A 22,314-nucleotide genomic window follows, 5' to 3' on the forward strand; every position below is an offset into this window, starting at 1 on the left:
AGGGGATAGATTCAGGCGTAACCTCATAAAATACATTTTCATGTAAAGGGTGGTGAATGCTTGGAATGGCCTCTCAGTGGAGGTGGTAGAGACGAAGAGTGTATCTGAATTCAAGACGGATCTCTAAGGGAGAGGAGGGGATAATAGATGGCATGGATAGGAAGACTAGGTAGGCCTTAAGGTCTTTATAAGGTCTTCATTTTTCTCTGTTTCTATGCAAGACAGCAGCCCTCCAGGTACCTCCAGGATGTTGTAGCGAGAGTTGTCGCAGTAGTCTCGGACTCCAATTTCTGTGCCCATGTACCAGCCACTGAATGGACAGGCAGTGAATTCCAGGCCTCCGATTTCCAGGAGCATGCTGGATACTGCAGGCAATCCATACCATTTCAAGCCTAGATCCTTAAACCAATCAAACCTGCAGATAACCACAGAATGGGGTAAGCTGGGCTCATATACAGAGGAGCAGGGCTTAAGAAAACACATTTCAACAAAACTGTCTTGCAAGAACACACATGAAGCTGAAAACAGGTATCAAAGTGACCCCCACCCACCAACACATTACATTAAGACCACTAGAGAGAACAAAAGTGGGGAAATTCAGGCTTTGCGTGTAGTCATTCTCCACAAGTGCCCACAAGAAAGAGAAATCACTCTCCAACAATTGCCAAGAGCGAGAGGTGCCTGGGCAGTGGCGCTCCCTCACCCTCTTCTCTGCCCCCTGCTCCTGCCATACCATCTGCCATGCATGTGCACCCCTTCCCTTCCTCTGCTCCTCGTTAACTTCGCTGGCACGAGCAGCATTTCCAATCTGCTGCTCACACCAACCTTGGCTCTCCTTCTGACATCACTTCCTGGTCCCACAACCAGGAAGTGACCTCAGAGGGAGGGTCGAGGCCTACGTGAGCAGAAGGTGCTTGCGCCAGCAAAGTTAGAGATATGGGGAGGTGGGGAAGAAGGAAGGTGTGCACAGCGGGTGGAGGTTAGGGAAGGAGTGTAGGGCAGAGAGGAGGAGACTAGGTGCCGGTGCCCCCACCAAAACGACAGCTGGAGCAGTCTGCTCCCCCCCCTTAATATGCCATTGGTTATTTGCTTATAGAAGAAACCAAAAGTCTGAGAATCAATTTATAATTGAAATTTGCGATTACTTTGGTTCAAATCTCTTTGGAAGTCACTTAACCCTCTTTTACTTCATGTATAAACTAAGATCATGAGTCCTTCAGGGACAGAAAATTACTGACTGCACCTGAATTTAACTCATCTGAAAGTACAAGTGAAAAAAAAGGCATCCCTTCCCTTCTGCTTGGAAACGGGATGCATGAAAGCAGTGACCGCTTGGGGGTACAGTAGGTCTTTAGTGCGAGTCCTCTATGCGCATGTATGCAAGTAGAGAGCATTTCTATAACAAACTAATGTAGGCACACACCCAGTCTGAATATCAAGACAATTAGCTCCAATAAATGGGTGCCAGCAATGGATTTGCCAAGCCCTGTTTCATAAAGACGTCTGCATGCAAATAAAAAGGGGGTGTGACTTTAGGAAGAGCATGAACAGTCAGGGGCGTTCACTAAAGCAGTGGTAGAATTTTGGGGATCCACGCCAGGATTTGTGAGCTTAGCTGACTTTCTAGAACCTGCATGCACAACTGTTATACAATGAGGAGGCTATTGTATCTTCATAGGGGTATGATATTTGTATGTAGGACTGTGAAGACAGCATTTTCCAGTGAGCAGTGGCATAGTAAGGGGGAGGGGAGACGGGGAGGCTGACCGGCCTGGATGTCATCTTGGTAGGGGGGGGGCGACACCTCTCCTCCTCTGCACACTCACGCCCCCCCCCCATCACACCCATGCTCCCCCCGGTACCCCTTTAAACCTTCTCCAGCACGAGCAGCTTGTCTCCCCTCTGAAATCACTTCTGGGTCACAGGGCTAGGAAGTGATGTCAGAGGGAAGCCAGCACCGGCGTGAACAGAAGGCAGGAGAAGCTGTTTGCACTAAGATTTAAAGAGGTGCGGGAGAGAAGGGAGGGCGCAGGTGTGGCATGGGGGGCAAGGAAAGAGCTGGGGGGTGCCTCTAACCCTCGGTACGCCACTGCCAGTGAGACATATCTTCTTCTCTTGATTGAGGCTGTTGTAGGATACTCAGTAATACCAGTTGCTCACTGGTAAACAGGACAGAAAACCGTTGCTTCAAATCAGGCAGGACTCACCATCTGATTGTGGTTTACACCCTATTAAGGTCTTATTCCCCAAGATGATTTCATCTCTGCCTACTCACCCCCACTCACTAGCCGCGACCTACTCTGGCTTACTTGGGGTGTCTAATTGGCACTTCCAGGATGAGCTCTGGAGGGATCTCAAACAGTTCGGGATCATTGCCACCAGCCTGCAGTACAAGTGGCAGAACATCAAAACGACTCCTCGGTGCCTTCCAGCCTTGCTGAATGCATATCTGTGGCAAAAAGGAAAATAATTATACCAAAGTTTCATGAGGCATGCAGCAAAAATCTGATGCATACCAAGTATGCAAATATTTACAAAGCTGGGAAGATCAAAGGTAAATTTCACTTAGGCACAGCCAAGCTGTCCCCTCTTTACCATGCAGATATGTACGGGTAGGGTTACCTGATTTCCTCTTAAAAATAAAAAAGGATATGAGGCCCCACCCCATTCTTTCCCCACCCACCCACAGAACTCGTGTCTCCTTCCATGAGCTCTGGGATGCATCTAGAGGACTTCTGCGCATGAGTGGATGTCAATGCGATGACATCAAGCTCATGCGTAGAGGCCCTCCAAGCTCGGTGCCTTCCAAAACCTGGATAAACTGCTGACAAATATCTTCCTACTTGGGGCCATGACACCAACAACACTTCATGACATTCATTCCTACCAGAACATCTGGCCTTGGTCACACGTGCAGAACACAGATAAACCCTATGCAAATACAGAACCACAAACTAAAAGTTCTAATACAAACGAAACCCTAAGATGTCAGACTCTGCATGCATGCAGCACAACCCCAGAGAAATAAAGAGAAATGTATTTATTCCTGAACAGTGCAAAATATAGACAGCAGATGTAAATTCTGAACACTGACACATTTCAATCATTAAATTGAAAATAAAATCACTTTTCCTACCTTTTATTTTTCTACTCATCTATTCCCAGTATCTGGTTGCACTTCCTTCTGTCTGTGCTCTTAACTGTGTTTTCAGGGCCTTCTTATCCATTTGCTGTTTTTCTCTCCTTCACTTTCTGCCCTACATCCATCTTTGGCATTAACTTTTAACATTCAACTTTCTTCTATTTTTCTGCTTCCTCCTCAGATCTATCTACTTTTCCATGTCTTCCCTTTCCATCTATCTATGCACAATATTTCCTCCTCTCTGCCCTTCCCCACCATTCATGTGTGCCATCTCCTTCTTTCTTCTCCCCTATTCCCATATACAGCTTTTCTTCCATTTATCTTCTCACCCCTCCCATCCCTGTGCACCATGTCCTCCCTCTCTCTCCCTTTCCCCTCCATCCCTGTGTACCATCTCCTCCCTCTCCTATGGACTGATATCTGTTTTCCCCCTTTCCCCCTCCTATGGTTTGGGATGTTTATTCTCTCCTTCCCATAGTCTGGCATCTCTCTCTCCTCCTTCCTATCCCTCCCCCCCATTTGTGGTCTGTCATCTCTGACTTTCCCTTCCCCTCCCTAGTCTGGAATCTCTCCCTCTTCCTTCCTTTCTCTGGTCTGGCATCTTTCTTTTCTCTCCCTCCACCCCCTTCCCCCATCCCCTGATCTGCCATCTATCTGTCCCTTCCCTTTCTTTCCCTGGAGGTCTGGAATCTATCCTTCCCTTTCCTCCCCATCCCCATGGTCCAGCATGTCTCTTACCCTCCCCTTGCTATTACCCCCACCCGGTGCTGCTGTAACTCTTTGGCTGTCGACAGCGTGAGTGAAGTAAACACACTGCCCTCGGGAACCCAGAAGCTTTCTCTCTGCTACCTCTTTCCGCCTATGCGGAACAGGAAGCAGTAGCAGAGAGAAAGCTTCAGTCGGCGAAAGCAGTGTGTTTACTTCACTCACATTACCGACGGCCTGGAGAGTTACAGCAGCGCCAGATGAGCAAGCAACGGATCTTATGGATGAGGGGGTAAGGGAGGGAGGACTCCAGATAGGTGCCCGGACTCCCAACACAGTCCTCAAGAAGAGGTCATGTCCGGGGAGACCTGGATATCTGGTAACCCTATTTATGAGGGGCTGCTGAAAAGTTCTCAGCCCAACCCACAAGGGACATCGAGGGCTATACACTTAGTCCAACAATTTCCCACTTTCTTGGTTCCATATTTTTCCGATGCACCGAAAAAAGTGAAAAATCATTGGACTAAGTGTATATATAGCTCCTATACTCGGGTCACAACAGAAGAAGAAACCACCTCACCCTCAACAACCCGCAAAATGTCTATAAGATCTAAAATTTACCTCTCTAGCTAATCATTGTAACTCTGTTCTTTTTTAAATTAACCTTTTGTAATCCGCCTTGAACCGCAAGGTAATGGTGGAATAGAAATCCCTAATGGCTGGCCCAAATGATCCTCGAGGCCCCCTCCTACTTCGAATTCAGAAAATCTCTCAAAACTTACCTTTTCAGCAAACAAGACCTCTAACGGCCCCACCCGCTCACATTTTCCTCTCCCCCCCCCTGCTTTCACCCCCCCTTTTTCAGCTCCTCTCTTCCACGTCTTCAACAACCTCCCCCATCCTCGGTCAATTTCAGTTTTTACTTGTTACTGAACTGCTTTATTTTATTTGTTTGTAAATCTGCTGGATAACGTAGATCCTTTTGAATTGATGTAAACCGCCTAGAACTCGCTGGGTATGGCGGTATATAAAAAATAAAATTATTATTATTATTATTATTATTAATGTAATGTAATGTAATGTAATGTAATAGTCCAGAGCCTGAAGTTCTCCTCTGAAATCAATACAGCTACAGCAGTTAAGAGAGGGTGACAGGATGGCCAGGGACCATCGGAGTTTCCATTACGGTTAGAACATGAAATGGGATTTCTGGCTTTCCTCCGGGAAAAATAAAAGTACTTATTACTTCTTGCTGCTGATTGACTGGCAGAAACAATTGATGCAGTGAATCGTACAAATTAAGCAGATAGATACCTCTCCCCTCTCCCCCCGTTAAAATTTAGCAGGACATGTTGATGTACTTTCACCTTAAAAATTAGCCATGGGGGTGCACAGCTTTTCTGGTAAAATCATACAGATTTTGAAAAATGTGTACCTATTGGTAAACCCTTCCCAGAGCTGCCCTTTGGAATGCAGTGGGCGAGCTTATGCCTACCTATGTGTGTTGAATGTACCTAATATATCAGATGGGCAAATTGTTAGCCATTTTTGCACTGTTTTACCCACTAAAATGCCCTAAAAAATGGTCCTCCCAGGGGTAGTTTTACACCGAAATTTCTGCATGGTGGGTAGAGCGACCTGGGAGAGCAGCGGCAGGGCTATGATGCACGTCCAGAACATAAATTACCTCTTTGAAGCAGGTGTAACTTTGTGCAAGAGAATTCGTGTAAAGCTTGAAGTTATTGTACAAATCAGAGGGAGAAAAAAACCCCAAACGCTTTAAACCAAGCGTGAACTCATCGGTGAAATGGATGGGATGGTGGCAACTTGCACAACGCAAAGACGCTTACAGAGCCCTCAACAAAAGCAGTGGGAGGGAAGCGATTGCAGGAGCAACATTTGCAACCTTATCCTTTTTTGTGCAAGCCAGATCTATTTCGGGTTTTCTCTATGTTACTATTTTATAAAGGAAACTGGGTGCCTAAGTTGCTTATAACACACTAAATAAGCACTTTTTTCAGCATTTTGTAGGCATCATTTATAAACTCCCTCCTCCCTCCTCTCACTATACACCCATTTACAAAGCCATGTTAGGCTTTTTTACTGCTGCGGCCGCTGATAAAATTTACTGTCGGTGGCTCGTGTCAAGATTGCAATAAAATTCCTCGGCACACTGAAAGGTTTAGGAGGTGCAGCACTAACATGTATTAATAATAATCGCTTACTATTTAGGATTCCACGAATGTTCTTCAATCAATGTCCAAACAGCAAAACTGTGGAATGATCCGTATGTTGAAAGAAATTTAATTGAAAAATGGAACTATATTCTAAAAATGAGAAATGAGTCAAGCGTGACGATGTCCATGGAGTAAACAGGCAGCTCAATGGATTTTGGACATTTGTTAAACTATCTGAGCACTCCGAGGATGAAAATAAAATGGAATTGCTGAGCAGCGTTAATCCTTTTTGCCCTGCAGCTTCTGCTCTCTTCTTTGGCATTCCAGCTGAACCGGGCTTTGTTCTAACTTGGCTGCGTGCCACACACCTTCATTCACAACAGCTCAGGGCTTCCCTCCTCCCCCTCATGACCGGGACAATTCCCTGACTTACAGGGGCACAGGGGGACTGAGTAAGTTGGGGGCGCCTGAGGACATGTTACTGCGGCAGGAATTGACACCACCTCTGGCATTCTTTCATACGTCCTCCATGCCTCCGCAGGTTCCCTTTACATCCCTCCCACTGATTTTTCCGCTCTCCTTCTACCACTGCTCCCTTCCCCCAGACTCACATAGAAACATGACGGCAGATAAAGGCCAAATGGCCCATCTAGTCTGCCCATCCAGTCTGCCCATCCGCAGTAACCATTATCTCTTACTCTCTCCAAGAGATCCCATGTGCCTATCCCAGACACAGTCTCCGTCTCTACCACCTCTACCGGGAGACTGTTCCACGCATCTACCACCCTTTCCGTAAAAAAATATTTCCTCAGATTACTAAAAAGTATTTCCTTAGATTACTCTGGAGCCTATAACCTCTTAACTTCATCCTATGCCCTCTCATTGCAGAGTTTTCTTTCAAATGAAAGAGACTTGACTCATGTGCATTTATATTACATAAGTATTTAAACGTCTCCCCTCTCCCGCCTCCCGCCTTTCCTCCAAAGTTTACAGATTGAGATTTTCACCCATTTTCCCACTGTTCTCATGCATCTATTTCTACTCATCCTCCCCGGCTCTGTCATTCTAAACTGTTCCCCGAAGTTGCTGCTACTGCTGTGGAACACAGAAGATGGAAGGAAATGGGGAAGGGGAAGGGGAAAAGAGCCTCTTTGCTGTCCCCTCTTGTGCACCTTCCACCTCCTCATCCTTCTCTCACCTTCCTACAACATTAAATCTTCTCTTGTGCATTCCCCAGCACCACTGTTGACCCCTTCCTCACTGTGCATTTTAACTTCTTCAGCAATGAGGTACAATTGATTTACTCCAATAAAGCTCCTGTGCTTTGTACCCCGTTGCTGCGGGTCTCCCTTTGTTCCTGCTGATTGACTTTCACTGCAGACCCGTTGGACTTTGTTTTTGTTTTGGCTATCGCATTTTCACTTCTTCATCAGTCTTCACCATTCTTTTTCTTTCTGTGTCCCCAGGAGACTGGGGCAGCTGCTTTCTGCTCCAGCCTTCCCTCTGGGTATTTATAACAGGGACAGGATCCGAGAGCAGAGCATTTCAGTACGCCTGCCTCACTTAGTGCCTCCTGCATCTGACAGTAGGAGATCTCTCTCTCTCTCCAAGGCAAGTGCTCAAACCATACTCGTTTTAGGGGTTCAAAGACAAAACACACAGCCCCAAAGTGTATTTGGCAGATAAGCAGCTCCTCCTCATCTGTTCCATTTCTGTCACGGTGTGGGTAACTGCTGCAAGGCGAACCTCCTGACTTATGCCTTTTCTGCCCGGCAGGTGGAATCAAGGCAACAGCAGAGAGGAAGTGCTGGTGGATCCCCTCAGTGCAACTAGAGCCAGACATGGGCAACTCTGGTCCTTGAGGGCCGGAATCCAGTCGGGTTTTCAGGATTTCCCCAATGAATATGAATGAGATCTATTTGCATGCACTGCTTTCAATGTATATTCATTGGGGAAATCCTGAAAACCCGACTGGATTCCGGCCCTCAAGGACCGGAGTTGCCCAAGTCTGAACTAAACCCATGTTGTTCTTACACACTGTTCAATTCTCCTCCTCCAAAATTGAGGTAGAGAACCAGTGGCATAGTATGTGGGGGGGGTGGGGGGGAGGGGGGTGAACCACTAATCTACTCACTATCAAAACCCCATATGGAAACAGATACCCCCTCTGCAACACTAAAAGGCCTTCCTCACACACAAATCTCCAATCACACAACGCATTAACAGCAGGAAAGAAAAAGAAAAAAGAAGTGGAGAAAAAGCCTCAGTTCTGCTTCATCTGGCAAAAAAACTCCACTTCTTCAGAAAAACACTCCTCACACCCAACAAAATGTAGAAAAAAGCACTATGATAGCCTGCAGAGCACGCCAGGCCTCACAGCCCAAATTCGTGATCAAGTGAACCAATGAGCACTACAGCATTACAGTCCAGGATCTTGCATAGAAGACAGATAGAAAAACAACTTAGCTGCTATTGGCTTCCAGTATGTTCTCAGTCCAACGCTTCGCCTTCTAGGCCTTGCAGCCACAAAACCCAACGGGAAACCCTCCGTTTGGCTTCATTCGCTGCGTCAGGAGTATCAGTTTCAATGCTTCTCATACACAATTTCCAGACCAGCCACGTTCCTCAGGTGAGGGTGAGAAAATTCTCCGGTCTGCTTCTTCCCTCTGAAATCACTTGGCCGCGGGGCCAAGAAACATAGAAATAGACGGCAGATAAGGGCCACGGCCCATCTAGTCTGCCCACCCTAGTCACCCTCCTCTACCTTTGCTTAGCGAATAGAACCCACGTGTCGATCTCATTTGGCCTTAAAATCAGGCACACTGCTGGCCTCAATCACCTGCAGTGGAAGACTATTCCAACGATCAACCACCTTTCAGTGAAAAATAATTTCCTGGTGTCACCTCGTAGTTTCCCGCCTCTGATTTTCCATGGATGCCCTCTTGTTGCCGTGGGTCCCTTGAAAAAGAAGATATCTTCTTCTGCTTCGATGAGGCCCGTGAGATACTTGAACGTCTCGATCATATCCCCCCTCTCTCTGCGCTTCTCGAGCGAGTATAGCTGCAGTTTGTCTAACCGTTCTTCGTACGGGAGATCTTTGAGTCCCGAGACCATCCGGGTGGCCATTCTCTGAACCGACTCCAATCTCAGCACATCTTTGCGATAATGTGGCCTCCAGAATTGCACACAGTATTCCAGGTGGGGCCTCACCATGGATCTATACAATGGCATAATGACTTCCGGCTTACGGCTGACGAAACCCCTGCGTATGCAACCTAGGATCTGTCTTGCCTTGGATGAGGCCTGCTTCACCTGACTGGCAGCCTTCATGTCCTCACTGATGATCACCCCCAAGTCTCGTTCTGCTACCGTTCTTGTTAGGATCTCACCATTAAGGGTATAAGTCTTGTATGGATTATGGTTGCCTAGGTGCATGACTTTGCATTTTTTGGCATTGAAGCTAAGTTGCCAGGTCCTAGACCAGCGGTCCAGTAGGAGTAGGTCGTGCATCATGTTGTCGGAGGGAAAACCAGCGCCAGCGTGAGCAGCAGGCCTGAGAGGTACGGGGAGAAGGGAGGGTGTGACTGTGTGTGGTGGGTGGGTAAGGAGCAGAGGGGGGGGATACAGAAAAGAGGGTGCCACTGCCCCACTATCTCCTAACCTTGCTATGCCGCTGTAGAGAACTATCTTGTAGGCAGCCCTGGTCCCTTTTGCCCCAGCCACCATTAAGGCTACCAGTAACACAATTTTCCCCATTTGCAGTGCTGTGCATTACTGATGCTACAATAGCCATGCTGATTTAAAGGCACAGGTCATGATTTCATCTGGATCCTGCTACAAGTGCATTTGTGGCTGGGAAGGTTTTGCCCACATCATTTCCAGCTGTCTCAATTCTGGTTTTTCTCTATAATACCATGCAGCACTGTTCCTATTTCGGGGATGTTGTCAATCCCAGAGTTCAAGTTTCCAAATTTGTCATATATTTGATATACCATCCATTGACAAAGCCATCTGAGCGGAAGTAATTCTCAACACATTTATGTCAGATGCATAAATAGCCCCAAATATTTAACCAATGTTGTAAGACAGACGTTGCATAAATACATACTTTTCTGAGTCATTTTCTGACATCAACATCCTATAGTTTCCCCTGCATCATGTCTAATTGAAGACTAAACCTTCGTCTCCATCTGCTCAGCTCTTCCATTTTCCATACCATTACTGTACCTCTGTTAACTCTACGTTGGCAGGGTCTCCCAGAATGCTGCTGTCTGATTGCTTGTAACCAGCATAGCGAATCAGCTGGGCATTCCAGATTCGGAAATCCTGCTTTCCATCTGTCCTCTGTGGAAAGATGGTGATGGCCGACCTAAAAAGAAATGCCAGAGATATTAGAAAAGAATTGAAGGCAGTGGAGGGGGGGGGGGGGTAAGATGCTGATCAGTAGGGATATGATATACTCAGGATATGTAGCGCAGTGGTTAAAGCTACAGCCTCAGCACCTTGAGGTTGTATGTTCAAACCCACGCTGCTCCTTGTGACCTTGGATAAGTCACTTAATCCCCCATTGCCCACCACAACAGACAGGGAAAAATGCTTGAGTACCTGAATAAATTCATGTAAGCGGTTCTGAACTCCCCTGGGAGAAAGGTATAGAAAACTGAATAAATAAATAATGTGAAGAGCTGATATTGTGACTTCATAATGCTTCATTCCACCAATAAGAGCCAACCTCATCAGTGATGTCACAATGGCTGCATTGCCCTATACTTGGCTCACTTTGATTTTTAGAGTGGCGCAGAGGTTAAAACTACAGCCTCAGCACCCTGAGTTTGTGGGTTCAAACCTATGCTGCTCCTTGTGACCCTGGACAAGTTACTTAATCCCCCCATTGCCCCAGGTACATTAGATGAATTGTGAACCCACCACGACAGACAGGGAAAAATGCTTGAGTACCTGAATAAATTCATGTAAACTATTCTGAGCTCCCCTGGGAGAAAGGTATAGAAAATTAAATAAATAGAGAAGTTAGGTGGGAGAGCATGCAAAAGCAGGTGTGAGACGGAGGGGTATGAATCCTCCTGTTCTATGGATAAATGAAGATTCTCAGCTCTTTAGATCAGTGGTTCCCAACCCTGTCCTGGAGGACCCCCAGGCCAGTCGGGTTTTCAGGATAGCCCTAATGAATATGCATTGAGCACCTTCATTATATGCTGATCTCTCTCATGCATATTCATTAGGGCTATCTTGGAAACCCGACTGGCCTGGGGGTCCTCCAGGACAGGGTTGGGATCCACTGCTTTAGATCATCAGAGGGCAGAAGGGGACATCTCCTCCATCAATGGTAAGCCACGTAAGGCTGCATTTCTATAAACTGTGCCTCATTATAGTCGTCACAAAGCGGTGAGCTTAGTGCCAATTCTATAATGGGTTAAGGGTTCACCTAAAGCTTTATGGAATCTTAGGTGTATTAATGTTTAGGTTCACCTACTTCTAACAAGGCAATGACTGGCATAATGGGAATACCTAAGGCACCATTTTTTCCAGAGCAGGGCTACAACGTAGGAAACCCTCCCCCCCCCCCCCCCCCCCCCCGATGCAGTGGAAGTGAAATAGGGAGTCCCCGTCAGGGCAATTGAGTATGTGGGCGTCTGAAGATGCATGAATGAAGTTTTGGAGTGGTGATTTGATGTTGTGGCCTTGCCATGGAGCTCTGGCCCTCACTCACCTGAGATTGCCTTTGTTGGTTGCATACTTGATGTGGTTGCAGATGTAGTTGAACATCCCATGGGCTGTGGTACAGTCCCGTGCATCAAACACCTGAAACAGGATGGCAGATAAATCTCTGCAGCAGAGACGTCCAAAAAAACCCACATTTCCCAGGAACAACAGTAAAACACAATGTAGGATAACTCAAGTGCAAAAGGCTCCAAGTCAGTTCCCCCTCATACTTACATATGCAGTGTATAGATTAATACTACTTACATGCATAACTTAATTGCTGATAACTAGCTAGCACTTTCTAATAATTGGCAGTTAGGCACATAATTCCCAATTTTCCTTGATTCACTCTTTGTACGTTCCATATTCCTATGTTGAGAATATCTTTACAGCTTCTGATCTCCCTTTTCTGTCCAGCAACATCAACATAAGGACATCCTGACAGACAGAAAGAAGACTAACTCATTTGAGCTTTGGTGCTAGAGACGGATTTTAGGCGTCCTGTGGACAGCCAGAAGAACTGTCAAATCGATTCTGGAAGAGATTAAACCGACTATGTCTCTTGAAGCCAAAATGATGAAGTTACGATTGTCTTATCACTGGAGAAGGACATCATGTTTGGGAAGATCGAAGGAACCAGGAAAAGACGGCGACCTGCAATCAGATGGCTGGACACCATGAAAACAACCATGGGGATGACGCTGGAGGACCTTTCCGGACTAGCATAAAACTAGATCCGCAATTCATCCAAGTCACTAGGACTTGAGAATGAGTCAATGGCACATAAGAGAGCTATGTCCTTATTCTATAATGTGAACATAACATAAGAACATATGTGTTGCCATACTGCAACTGAATGAAGTTTATAAAGCCCAGTATCCTGTTTCCAACAGTGGCCAACCCAGGTCATAAGCACCTGGCAAGGTCCTAGTAGGTGCGTAAATTGTCTAATGCGTAACTGCAAAGGGGGTGTTTCTGTGGGAGGGGAATGGGCAGGTCTTGGGCTTTCCTTTTATTCTCATGCATACTTGCAACTACTGCATTTAGGTGCTGATGTTTACATCCGCCATAGAGCAAGCATGAGTGGTCATACCAATTTTAGATGTTTCAAGTGTAATAAAAATTTGATTGATCGCCTATCATAATTCTAGGCGATTATACAATAATATTTTAAAGTAATGGGGCATTACAGATTTAAAATACTCAACAAAAAACTTTATTGCAAGGACAAAACAGACAAACAAGAGACAAAAGGGAGAGGGGAGAACTACAATAAAGTCAAGAAAAGAGAACGAAAAAGGACAAAAACAAGATGGATGGAGAGGAGTTTCATTCAGAGCTGCCTGTACAGATAAAAGAAAGGAAAACTAGCATCAGTGTTCAAAAGCATCTCTATATAGGAAGGGTTTCCAAGCTTCTATAAATTGATCTAAATTAGATTCCTCCCTAAGATAAGGGGGCAAAGAGTTCCTGATAAGGGGCGCAGTAACTGCCAAAGAGGTTCTATGGCAAGTGCAGAGTGTCTTATGAGAGAGGGCAAAGAGTAAATTTTGGGAAGATCTGAGAACTCTGGTTCAAGCTATGGTCCTGTCGAGACTGGATTATTGTAATGCCCTGTATCTTGGAATAACAAAAGTAAGGAGTAGGACATTGCAGTTGATTATGGGACCGTCCAAATATGATCACATTTCGCCATATCTACAGCAATTGCATTGGCTACCAGTTGCCTTCAGAATACAATACAAAACAGTAATGATCTGCCATCAATTCTTGTATGGAAACATCCCAGAATTGTTTAAAACTAATATGTCCAGCTACACACCAAACAGATCATTACATTCTGAAAATTCAGCTTTACGGAAGACGAATGTAAACCCAAGGCTTGTTGAGACTGGCAAAATGACTTTATGCTGTGCAGGAGTTAAAAAATGGAACTCCCTTGTGGGCCAAGTAAGAAAATGCCATGTAAAGAGCATGTTCAGGAAATTACTCGACAGCTATTTGTAGATGCTTTCTTCCAGTTAATAATTGCCTTTTTTGGCAAAGCTGATGAACTGTTCACGATCATTTTTATCTTGGTTTTAGTTTGTAAGAATGTTTTAACGTGATTTCTTAGGATTATTTGTATGTCATGATGATTCTGGTTTTAAATTATGTAGATAGCTTTGTGAACCGTTTAGATATAAACGGTATAGAAATTTTAAAAATAAATAAATTTATCGATGAAAGCTGGTTCGCTGACATATGCTAATATTCCATAGCAGCTTGCCATTACAGAATACTAGCTTCAAGCTCAGATTTCTATTGATCAGATCTAGAGGAGGCAAAGCTCTTCTCAGACTTGTCATCAGTGCCGCCCTTCAGGCCATTAGAGGTCAGTATCCTCAGAAATGAACTTCTATTTATTGTGCCCATGTATGAACTATCCAAAGACAAGGATACATAGAAGCATTGGAGACCACGATGGGACAGCGAGGCTGAAGGAAAGAAGCCCGTGTCTCTCACCGTCGAACTCGTCAACTCACCAATCTGTTGACTTCGACCACAGACTACAAAACCTTCACAAAAGAAATAAAAACCCTACTTTTCAAAAAATACATAAAACCAATATAACACAAGAAAACTTGTTCCGAATTCCTCCTTAGCAAATTAGAAAATGTTCAAACTATTCCCTAAGTACTTCTTAATATCTTAACAATATGTACTTCTTAATATCATAATAATTCTTATGTAATCCGCCTTGAACCGCAAGGTAAAGGCGGAATAGAAATCACTAATGTAATGTATTGTAATTATTGCTGAGTTAGCATTAGCTCAAAGGAAAGATAATCATAGATGAATGTTTGAAAACCAAGACCGTGTCTATGCCCCCAAGGACTACAAAGACACATTCAACAAAGAGAAAACCATCCCAAGCTCCTTCGTAAAACTCGGCAGAGGAGCAAAGATGTGCCAAGTGTAGTTCTACTGCCTCAGCAATAACACTGAGTTTTACGAAGGAGCTTGGGATGGTTTTCTCTTTGTTGAATGTGTATAATTTCTTGGAATCTGATACTAAGGTCCAAGATATCTGTAGTTTGATAATTTCCTGCTAGTATCCTTACTGTTGCAGTCAACGTTTAATACCTGATATGTTTTTGTTATGTTTGTATTACAAAATGTTCAATAAAAATTTGGAACTTAAAAAAAAGAATCAACTGCAAGAGCTTTTGAATCTGCTATTTAAGCTGTGTGACTTTTGTCTTACTATTTTGAAAATTTAGGGGTCCATTTATCAAGCTGCGGTAGGGGTTTAACGCGCATTAGTTTTATAGCCGGCCGCGGGGGTTAGCGTGTGATGAAATGTCAGACGTGCTAATCCCGCTAGCGCGGCTTGATAAAAGGACCCCTTAATTAGACTTAATCAGTTCTATGTTTTTGAAAGTTGGATAACTCTATATCTTGCACACACAAGTCATAAATAAGAAATGATATCAAAAGAACAAAAAAGTACATAATTAAAAGTTTTCTTAGGATCTACGATAGATACCATCATACAAACCTTACCATTTGACACGTAGGGCTCCTTTTATTAAGCCTCATTAGCGTTTTTAGCATATGCAGCATTTTAACGCATGCTAAGCGGCTAGAAGTAACGCCAGCTCAATGCTGGCATTAAGGTTTAGCGCGGGTGTGTAGGGGTGTTTCCGTATTTGCACCTGAAGGTTAGGCCTCTCTGACATCATCAAGCCTGAACCATTGTCTGCAAGAAATCTTTCCAGCATGAACTTTGCAAGAAGAGAAAAAGAAGAACACATCTTTGCTGTTTCTGCCTGATGCATTTTGGGTATGTACCAGAATGGTATTCTACTCAAGGACATCCATCTGTGTCTTCATAATTAGACTGTGTGATTCTTGGGGGAGTTATTCTCCTATCCTGTTCTTATCTGTCTAACGGCGCCTGGGTCTACCAACCTGTATGAGACCTTACACAGAAAGGCTATTCATCTAAGTTATGTTTCTGGATTGGTCCGAGGAAGTCATCTGACGAGATCCTAGTGAAAAGGTGCTAATTAATTTTAGTCTGTGTCGGGATGCGAGGAAGCTCACATCTTACCATAGGTGTCCTGCACGCAACCTTTTCTTAAATAAGTAAGACCTGAAAAGTTACCTCGTGTGACTCTCTGCCTAAGAGAGAGTGAATCGGACTCTAAACAGCTCTGAATTCCAGCACTACAAGGAAACTTGTCTGCTAATGAATTATAGCCTTACCCGGGGCTGACAAACACGTGTGCCTGTAACAAGGGATTTCTTACGTTTCCTGAAGCTAACAAGAAAGTTTTCCATTTCACCTAATTTTCGCCAGAGGCCTAATCAGAGGGTGAGTATACGGAATTTACTATCTTATCAGCTGGGGTTAGATAAGTCTATCCGATTGTGATATAGGACAAGGTTTGTGAAGCTACCTTGGTGATAACTGTAATCATTTGCGGCTAATCAGGGATTATTATTATTATAAGGAATTGTTTAGTGTGAGTAACAATTAGTTTTACTTAGTTATCTAACAAGAGTATTGTGATAATTGTGTAATGAGTTTCATTTATGTAATCAGATATTTTGTGAACAATATTTAGATATTGCAGCTGGCTTGTGAATTATATTTTTCTATTTTCATAATAAAAGTATTTCTCATTAGCCTGGGTCTTGTGTCGTGTAAACAGGCAATAAAGCTGAACCTAAGAACATATGCCATCTCCGGATCAGACCTTCGGTCCATCAAGTCCGGCGATCCGCACACGCGGAGGCCCTGCTAGGTATACACCTGGCTTATTTTATAGCCAACCATATCTTTATATGCCTCTCTCAAGGAGATATGCATCTAGTTTGCTTTTGAAGCCTAGGACTGTCGATTCCGCAATAATCTCCCCTGGGAGAGTATTCCAGATGTCAACCACTCTCTGTGTGAAGCAGAACTTCCTGATATTAGTCCTGAACTTGCCCCCCCTTAGCTTCATTTCATGTCCTCTTGTCCGTGTCAAATTGGACAATGTAAATAGTTTTTTCTGCTCTATTTTGTCGATTCCTTTCAGTATTTTGAAGGTTTCGATCATATCCCCACGCAGTCTCCTTTTCTCAAGGGAGAACAATCCCAGTGTTTTAAGTCGATCCTCATATTCCAGTTTCTCCATACCCTTCACTAGTTTAGTTGCTCGTCTCTGCACCCTCTCCAGCAGTTTTATATCCTTCTTTAAGTAGGGAGACCAATGTTGGACGCAGTATTCCAAGTGGGGTCTGACCATTGCCCTATAAAGCGGATCAGCATTTACGGTTTTCCCTAGACAAAACTAACAGACACGTAACTTGTTTATGTAACTGATTAGTATACCATAAATCTTGCTACAGGTGGCAAGGTAGCGCACGCTATTCAGCGTGTTAAAGCCCTAATGCAGCTTAGTAAAAGGAGCCCTTCATGTGCCATATCTGAGATCCTTTGAGTTAGTTTCTTTGGTAGGAACTTTTGTAAGACTGACTAGCTCACAGTTTTGCTTATTGGTATATTGTTATGGGTCAAACCCATGGTGTTCCCTGCAACCCTGGGCGGAACACCTGACCCCCCATCGCCCCAAGTACATTAGATAGATGGGACAGACAGGAAAAATGCCTGAGTAGCTAAATAAATCCATGTAAACTATTTTGCACTCCCATGGGAGAACGCTGTAGAAATGGATATGGGAGGGGATGTGGTCAGGGTGGATGCAAACATTTTGACAGAGACTGAGTAATGTCTAGGATATTCTTAGAAAACCAGAGTGGGTTTTATTGGGGGAAAATTGTAAAGTTGTACAAGCAAGAGTGATGCCAGATTGCATTCTTTGCCTGATTTGAACAGGCAACAGGGGAAAAGAAACCCCATGAAAGATTCAGATTAATTAAAGCTGTCTATCTGCCAGCCAGTCGATGCCAAGTGGATTCCTTCAGTCCTGCCGTGGCATGCACTGTGGCTCACTGGCTTCACCTCTCAACAGATGAATCCTTCATGCCCCTTTTACTCAATGAAGAGGCACAGGCAGGCTGAAACCCAGAAGAGTAAATCTCCGACAAAATGATGGCTTCACACAGTTACTGCAGATGGGAATCACAATTGCCCTCAGCATTCAAATCTTGGCTGAAAGTTCAAGCATGCATAACCAGTAAAAGGTCTAGGACTTGAGCCTACATCTTGCTGGCTAAGTGACATCATTAGACAGTGGGGGTCGGGGTGAGCCCTGATCCGAATTGCGTAAATCTTGGTGCCTTGGGAATAAGTCTAAAAAATTGGCCTGAATGAAAATTGTCCACCTCGGAGCAGTGAAAATGGTTGTCAGGGCTTTCATGTGTGCATATCCTTTTCAGCAGACTGAATTGCCCTTAAATTGAATGCTTGTGAGAATAATTGTATAAGGTTGGAGATCTTTATTTCGCTTTCCTTGACCCTTGTAACTCCTGGCTCTTAAATGGTCTGCCAAAACGAGCTCAAGAGCCTAAGTATTGTGGTCCAGTTGTTGGAGGAGGGGCTGGCTCTATAACATATCTATTTGCATGCACTACTTCCATTGTATACAAACAGATCTCATGCATATTCATTGGGGAAATCCTGAAAATCTGAGCTGGCAAGGGCCGAGATTGGACCAGTGGCATAGTAAGGGTGGGGGCGAAGGGGAGGGCATACTGCCCCAGGCACCGTCTTGGTGGGGACGCTGGCCCCCCCCACAATGCTCACACTCTCCCTTACCCGACCCCCCGCAACTATCCTAGCCTGACTCCCTCTGACATCACTTCTGAGTCAAGGTGCCAAGAAGTGATGTCAGAGGGAAAGCCGATGCCAGCACGAGCAGCTGGCTGGAGAAGCTGATCACGGTGAACGGGGTGGAGGAGGAGTGGAGAGGAGGACATGGGGGTGCTACTGCCCTCACTACGCCACTTTCCATCATTATCCCTACTTTTAAAAAACTAAGAAAACCTCTGAGAATTATCATGATTATAGTACGTTTTTTTCCTCCCTCCCCCCCACCCTGTACAATATAACCCTTGCAGATCCCCTTCTGTCTCATGTGAAGTCTCCCTCTCGATCTTTAAAGAGTTTGTGTTAACTTCCCGTGTAAGTACATTTTTAAAAAAACTTTATTTTAATGTAAACCACTTAGGTTGTTATAAGCAGTATATCAAACAACAAGAAACTTGATGGTCATTCTAGGGAAATGTTAGACTGAGGGCCAAAGCTGAAAGCTAGTATGACTTTACTGTTTACCAGTGTTTCTCTCCCTCCGTATTTTCTGCTTTAGAAAGCGATTTCCTAGATGTTTTTCTTGCATATTTCTCTTATCAGTAGTGGATAGCACATGCAGACACTGTTAGACCAAACATACCCGTCTCTTCTTCCCCGGGAAAGACATATCCAACTTATGCATCTGTGAAAAATATGGTTTTGTACATCTTGAATTGCTGCTGAGGCGTACGGGAAGTTTAATGCCGATTGTAAATTCTTAGCGTTTTGGAACATTTTCTCGGGACTTTTGGATACAGACACACCTGCATCGCACCAGATTACAGGCAGAAAGAGGGATTTCAGGGCCTGTGTGTGTAGCGTTCTACCACCTCTCCACCAATTCCCCTGGAGCTGAGCAGCATGGGAGTCTGAGCTGTTCCCGTGCAACTGAGTGCCAGGTTGCTAACAGCCCTACCCGACTGTCCACCTTGCCTGACCTATCGCTTGCAAATAATAACAGATAAGTATCACAATGTTCCAGGCATCTGAGTGAGTTTGTTTGCTCCTAGCAGGGGAGGAAGGCATAGAATAGTTGGCTACTGGCCACTGCGTTCATCTTGTGACTAGTGTCCCATATATGGCAATTCGGTTTAGCATGGGCTTGGGAGGGCTTCGATGGGAGCCCCAGCAATTTGCAACAGACTTTCACAGTCTGAAACCCACAAATGATGAGATGGTTTGCATAGGCTGGAGTGAGCTTCGAAGGCAACCTAAGGACAGTACCAGGTGGACTTATAATATCTATAGCCCAGAAAGAAAAAAGACAATTTTGTCATGAATTTATAATGCGTGTAACAATAGGACAGACTGGATGGCCCATTCAGGTCTTTTATCTGCTGTCATTTACCATAAGTTATGATGTTTAGAATTTTTCAGCAAAACTCATTCCGTGTATTGCCAATTTGACTTCCTTTTTAGAAGATGTGGAGATACTGGATTCTCTCAAGCAAGCTTCAGCATAGGCCATGGCACTGAGACAGTGTTGATAAGAACATAAGACTAGCCTTACTGAGTCAGACCAATGGTCCATCAAGCCCAGTAGCCCATTCTCATGGTGGCCAATCCAGGTCCCTAGTACCTGGTCAAAACCCAAGGAGCAATATTCCATGCTACCAATCCAGGGCAAGCAGTGGCTTCCCTCATGTCTTAATAACAGACTATGGACTTTTCCTCCAGGAACTTGTCCAAACCTTTCTTAAAACCAGCTACGCTATCCGCTCTTACCACAACCTCTGGCAATGCGTTCCAGAGCTTAACTATTCTCTGAGTGAAAAAATATTTCCTCCCTATTGGTTTTAAAAGTATTTCCCTGTAACTTCATTGAGTGTCCTCTAGTCCAGTGGTTCCCAACCTTGTCCTGGAGGACCACCAGCCAGTCAGGTTTTCAGGATAGCCCTAACGAATACGCATAACAGAGATGTCCATATCATGGAGGTGGCAGGCATGCAAATCTGTCCCATGCATATTCATTAGGGTTATCCCGAAAACCTGACTGGCTGGTGTCCTCCAGGACAGGGTTGGGAATCACTGCTCTAGTCGTTGTAATTTTTGACGGAGTGAAAAATTGATCCACTCAGGATTTTGTAGAATATAAGAACATAAGAATTGCCGCTGCTGGGTCAGACCAGTGGTCCATCATGCCCAGCAGTCCACTCACGCGGCGGCCCTCTGGTTAAAGACCAGCGCCATGAGACTAGCTCTACCTGCGTACATTGTCGAGCTTGGTCTTGAATCCCTGGAGGGTGTTTTTCCCTTTGACAGACTCCGGAAGAGTGTTCCAGTTTTCTACCACTCTCTGGGTGAAGAAGAACTTCCTCACGTTCGCATGGAATCTATCCCCTTTCAATTTTAGAGAGTGCCCTCTCGTTCTCCCTACCTTGGAGAGAGTGAACAACCTGTCCTTTTCCACCAAGTCTATTCCCTTCAGTACCTTGAATGTTTCAATCATGTCCCCTCTCAATCTCCTCTGTTCGAGGGAGAAAAGGCCGAGTTTCTCTAATCTTTCGCTGTACAGCAACTCCTCCATCCCTGTAACCATCTTAGTCGCTCTTCTCTGGACTTCAGCTGTCTCTTTTCCAAGCTGAAGAGCCCTAACCTTTTAGTCTTTCCTCATACGAAAAGAGTTCCATCCCCTTTACCATCTTGGTCGCTCTTCTTTGAACCTTTTCTCATGCTGCTAGATGACTAGATGACTGTCCAGAAGGAGATTCTATGCTACGTGGTCAGGGTTCCTGATTTTCCTGGATTTACCATAAGCATTTCATCTGGTGTGTAACACCGTTTTCTTGGCAAGATGTCAATAGCCTGGTATATCTAGCACAGTCTTACATTGGGTAGATTCTTTTTTTCTTTGCACGATGAAATTGCAGCAGTAATTGTTGATGAATATTTTTAAAGTGTGCCTTGCAGTCCCCAAGGGTCTTGCTTATTTCTACTTTTGTTGAATGCGTCTTTGCATTCCTCGGGGGCATAGACACGGTCTTGGTTTTCAAGCGTTCATCTATGATTACGAATCCTTTGAGTTAAGAAAAATCCCAATCAGGATCATAAAGATTGTTTTGGATCATTTCCATGTATTAATCAGAATGATTTCAGGTCTAGTGCAGAGGTTTTTGCCTGACCTTCTTACACTACCATTGTGAGGTGGGAGGGCTTTCCTCCCTTGAGTTTAGGGCTTCTTGCCTGTGCATGGGCTGTTTTAGTTTGCACCATCCACATGAAAGTGTTGTACAATTACAGAGAAATTCAGGTACATTTTAACTGTCTAAAATGGTAAGAGAATTAGGTTTTATGTGGATTCACACCTAAATTTAGAGTCAGATTTCTCACGTAGTACCAAATGTTGTAGCCTTTCTTTGGTGAAGAAGTTGCATCCTTTTTTGGGATATAACCTAACGTAGTGCATTGGCGTAGTGAGGGTGGAGGTGCCCGGAGCAGTGGCATCCCCCTCACCCTCTTCTCCACCCCCTGCCACACGCGCACCCCTTCCCTTCCCCCCCCTCCCCCGGCATGATCAGTATCCTCCAACTTGCTGCCTGCGCCGGTGTTGGCTATTCCTCTGACGTCACTTCCTAGCCGCAGGGCCTGAAAGTAACATCAGATGGGAGCGCCGAGGTTGGCGTGAGCAGCGGGTTGGAGCTGTTGATTGCGCTGGTGAAGTACCATAGTTACAACCTGCTACTGCCTGTAACATGTGTTACAATAATTCCCATCGTAATACTCAACTCATAACTGACCATGAGAGACCAAGTCAACTCACTGGTTAAGAAGGTCTTCTTTCGATT

The 22,314-nt window shown here is 44.7% G+C and overlaps 1 protein-coding gene across 5 annotated transcripts in view; it reads right to left on the reverse strand.

The window, feature by feature from the left end:
• Positions 1 to 22,314, reverse strand: part of NOS1 (nitric oxide synthase 1) — a 412,853-nt gene that overhangs the window by 128,273 nt on the left and 262,266 nt on the right. For all 5 annotated transcript variants that reach the window (XM_033956098.1, XM_033956097.1, XM_033956099.1 and 2 more), the window contains 4 exons: positions 11,753 to 11,844; positions 10,252 to 10,393; positions 2,310 to 2,449; positions 241 to 415 (listed from right to left, as the gene is read on the reverse strand). In XM_033956098.1, the coding sequence (XP_033811989.1) occupies positions 241 to 415; positions 2,310 to 2,449; positions 10,252 to 10,393; positions 11,753 to 11,844 (549 nt within the window). The remainder of the gene's footprint in view (positions 1 to 240; positions 416 to 2,309; positions 2,450 to 10,251; positions 10,394 to 11,752; positions 11,845 to 22,314) is intronic.

This window comes from Geotrypetes seraphini, chromosome 8, assembly GCF_902459505.1.
Source record: "Geotrypetes seraphini chromosome 8, aGeoSer1.1, whole genome shotgun sequence".
Taxonomy (NCBI): Eukaryota; Metazoa; Chordata; class Amphibia; order Gymnophiona; family Dermophiidae; genus Geotrypetes; species Geotrypetes seraphini.